The sequence below is a fragment of the Hippopotamus amphibius genome, chromosome 3 (genome assembly GCF_030028045.1).
Source record: "Hippopotamus amphibius kiboko isolate mHipAmp2 chromosome 3, mHipAmp2.hap2, whole genome shotgun sequence".
Classification (NCBI taxonomy): domain Eukaryota; kingdom Metazoa; phylum Chordata; class Mammalia; order Artiodactyla; family Hippopotamidae; genus Hippopotamus; species Hippopotamus amphibius.
The window spans coordinates 47,541,806-47,545,591 of record NC_080188.1 but is presented as its reverse complement, the minus strand read 5'-3'; the positions used below and the strand labels follow the sequence as shown (position 1 = coordinate 47,545,591).

Sequence of the window (3,786 nt, the reverse complement as noted above, 5' to 3'; positions counted from 1 at the left end):
TACCTTAAGGCTGGTTCCAGCTGGGTTTATATTTATACAGCTCTTTACTATCTACAAAGTGCTTTCACATTCATATTACTTTCAACGCTGTAACAAAAGGAAGGGACGGTAATATTTAGATGAGAACAAAATAGAAACTCTTGGAAGAAAGGGACATGACTCAAGGAGGGAAATTCCTGTTGCTGTAAGAGGATTGCTGGTATATAAAATGCCTTATATATGCCAATTAAGAATTCTCTTCCATGACCAGCATTTCTACTCCCTCCAAGAAGAGCATCAAAGCCAAAGTAGCAGCAACAGACAAACATGAGTGTGAAGGGCATGGCTATAGTCCTGGCTGTGATATTCTGTGCTACAGCTGTTCAAGGTATATGGTACTTTTTACTTCTCAACCTATAAATTTCTTTTCTAATGCTTCAAATGTTTTTTCTTCCACTTTTATCCTAAAAAATACAGTAAATTTTTATTTAACCCCACACATTAGAAGTTACTATAGTTTTGGCAGAGAATATTGGAAATGTTTAAGACACTAGAGATGATTACTGAAACTAGAGATAATAAATTTAATAGAATTTCTTATCTGGCTACAAAATCTGGCAAGAGCCTTTAGCAATAGTTTTAAATGTCTGCTAAGATGATTTTATATGACATAATGTTATTAGCTTTCTGGGAAAATTCTTGAGCATAAAAGCAAGAGGCAAATAAGCTTGATCTCCAATAAACTTCTTTCTTCTTTCCCTTATTCTTTAATGGTTTGCTTATGAATTTAAAGAGAAAATGATCAACTTCTTACTTAAGCTCCCTTCCCAGTAACAGCAGTGTTGAGTGCTATCTGACAAATTACTATCTCTAGCCTTACTGAAAATTCAGCCCACATTCTTCATCAAGATTATATATAAATCATAGCTATCTGTTGCAATCAGATGTATTAGTAACTAAATGCTATGATCTGTTCTAGGCTTCCCCATGTTCAAAAGGGGACGGTGTCTTTGCACAGGCTCTGGAGTAAAAGCAGTGAAAGTGGCATATATTGAGAAAGTCTCCATAATTTACCCAAGTAACAACTGTGACAAAACAGAAGTGATGTAAGTAATGCACTCACTGAAGATAACAATGGTGGTGGCTTTTTTGTTTTGTTTCTCTTAAGTTTTTCCATTCAAAATTTAAGACTGTTTTGGATCTTCCTTAACAGTATCACCCTGAAAGCAAATAAAGGACAAAGATGCCTAAATCCCAAGTCAAAGCAAGCAAAAGTTATAATCAAGGTAGGTTACCAGATTACTTCCATTTTATAATCTGTTTTATCCAAGACAAACCTTTTGAAAAAAATAAAATAGACAACTGCAGAATGGTTCTGCTATGATCCTGTGTAAATGTTTTGATAAGGGGTCTCTGGTTATAATTAGCTTCCCTTTCCTGTTATGTGTTTTTGCATGTCAACTTTTAAATCACTGGGAAATAATAATAGTCCAAGTTTGTAAAACTCTCTTCTTATTACAGAAAACTGAAAGAATGAATTTTTTAAAATATCAAAACATATGAAGTCCTGGAAAAGAGGATTTGAAAACCCAGAACAAGTGTAACTGACTACTGAAATGACAAGAATTCTGCAATAGGAAACTGACTGTCTCCTCCCTGTTGTAATGAATATTCATGCATTTCTAGGTTATGAAACTTTCTAGGAGATTGATGCTTATAACTATTCTACTGTGGCTATGAAAACATTTCTGCCTCCCAAAAGTTTCTGTACTTGACTTATATTTCATACTACAATATATTATTACTGGAATCAACACCATGACTCATAAGTCAAAAGCATCCATGTGTGTAATAAACATTCTCTAAATAATTTTTATCAAATCCACATTCCTTTTCCTAAAAACTGGAAAAAGTCCTTAAACATCATCTTGCTTTATAAAAAAAGGCTGTAATTCATGAAATGTACTATGAAGACAATTTATAAGCTAAGGGTAACTGGTAAGAGTGCAAATATTTCATAACGGAATTAGTAGCTCTGGTCTTGATTTTTTTTAACAACTTTTTTTTTCATTGAGATATTTTGAAGCAATTAGGATGTATGTGTTTACTGTGAATTTTGGTTTTATCTATTCTTATAAATTACAGCAATATTTTGGACACATTTTAAATATGAAATGCTTTTGTCTACCAAAGTAAATACCAGAGTACGGTGCCTGGAATCTAGTAGGCCCTCCTACTAACTAACTTTTTGACTGGTGCCTAAAAGCAATAATGAGAAGCCAAAATGTTATCTAGGGGATTTGTTTATAAGTAAATAAATATCTTAATCATATGTTCATTCTATGATATATAATACAGATATATAGTATAAATATTATATACACATATATCACAAATTTATACAAATTTCTACATGGAAATGGGACTTCTATATATATTCCCTGAATAGTTTTAAAACCTGGATCTATTACTTGACTATTTACAGTGATTTTTTTAAGAGTATCTTTAAAAATAAAAAAAATTCACTGAGTAAGGGCTACATGATAAATTTGGTACTTTTAAAACTATGTATCTATAATATATATCATAGAAAAAACATAAGATTGAGATATTTATTTTTTTAAGTAGCATAGACCAGTACATTATTATTGGGAAACAACATAAAACTTAAATTTCTTCACAGCAAAATAAACATATGAAAGAATTAACATACTTGAGCCGAGATCCTTCCCATTTCAATACCTCTGCACAGACTATTCCCTTAGCCCATTCCTTCATTAAGCTAATGCCTACTCATCACTTAGATCTCAGCTTAAATGACATTTACTCCAAGTCATCTTTGAAACCACCCCTTCAATCTCAACTAGATTAGGTGTCCTATTTGTTTTCAGAACACTCTACTTTTTCATGACCTAGTTATTGCAAGTAAACAAGTATTCCTGTCCTTAATATCTACTCTCTCACAAGTGTAATTAAGCTCAATAAGAAAGCTACTATCGTCCTAGCCCACAATACAGTGCCTAGCAGATATCAGACGCTCGATAAATATTTAAAAATAGAATGACTGAATGGCAATAGAAACTAAGGGGAAAGGAAGTTAACAGCAGAGGAATGTCATGAAGGAATGCATAATGGTAGCAAAGTATAAGGTGAGTTTTGAAAATAATAATTAGTTTGGTTGAAGTGAGTATGAAGGACATCAAATGTCTAGCAAAACAACCTTGAATTTTACTTTCTATAAAATGGGGATTCATTAAATGTTCTGGAAAAAGAGAATGACCCTATCCAAGTTATTCCAAGTTATTCTAGATTATTCTGGGAATAGCATAGAAGGTTGATTGGAACTGGGAAAGCTTGGGAAAGGGAATATGTTGCCATAGCTCAGGGCTGTATTTCCTAAAATTCAAGTCATTCTCATACCATCATCACAATTTTTTTTACCATATTTCTGATCAATCTTCATTATCCTTAGCAACTTCTGTGTGCCACCTTTATTTTGCTTACATCTGCATAAAAAGCAAATTTTCACTACTATACATGTGAAATCAGCATCCCTTCCTATAGAAATAAAATGTAAAAATAAAACAAAAAAAGACAAATCCGTGGGACTTCCCTGGTGGTCCAGTAGTTAAGAATCCACCTTTCAGTGCAGGGGATGTGGATTCTATCCCGGGCTGGGGAACTAATATCCAACATGCTTCAGGGCAACTAAGCCTGCACACTCTGAAGCCCGTGCACCACAACCAGAGAACTTGTGCACTGCAACTACTGAGCCTGCATGCCACAACCAAAGAGAAGCCCATGCAC

The 3,786-nt window shown here is 33.5% G+C and overlaps 1 protein-coding gene across 2 annotated transcripts; it reads left to right on the top strand.

Annotated features, from left to right (window-relative positions):
* The first annotated feature begins 291 nt into the window (after nucleotides 1-291).
* CXCL11 (C-X-C motif chemokine ligand 11) lies at nucleotides 292-1,542 on the top strand. 2 transcript variants are annotated; one of them, XM_057729364.1, is made up of 4 exons: nucleotides 292-367; nucleotides 959-1,085; nucleotides 1,193-1,265; nucleotides 1,501-1,542. In XM_057729364.1, the coding sequence occupies exons 1-4, from the start codon at nucleotides 307-309 to the stop codon at nucleotides 1,540-1,542; spliced, it is 303 nt and encodes a 100-aa protein (XP_057585347.1). In that variant the 5' UTR covers nucleotides 292-306. The 2 variants fall into 2 exon arrangements, with proteins under 2 accessions (XP_057585347.1, XP_057585346.1); XM_057729363.1 differs by having other exon boundaries at nucleotides 307-367; nucleotides 1,193-1,259; nucleotides 1,499-1,516.
* Nucleotides 1,543-3,786: the final 2,244 nt, after the last annotated feature.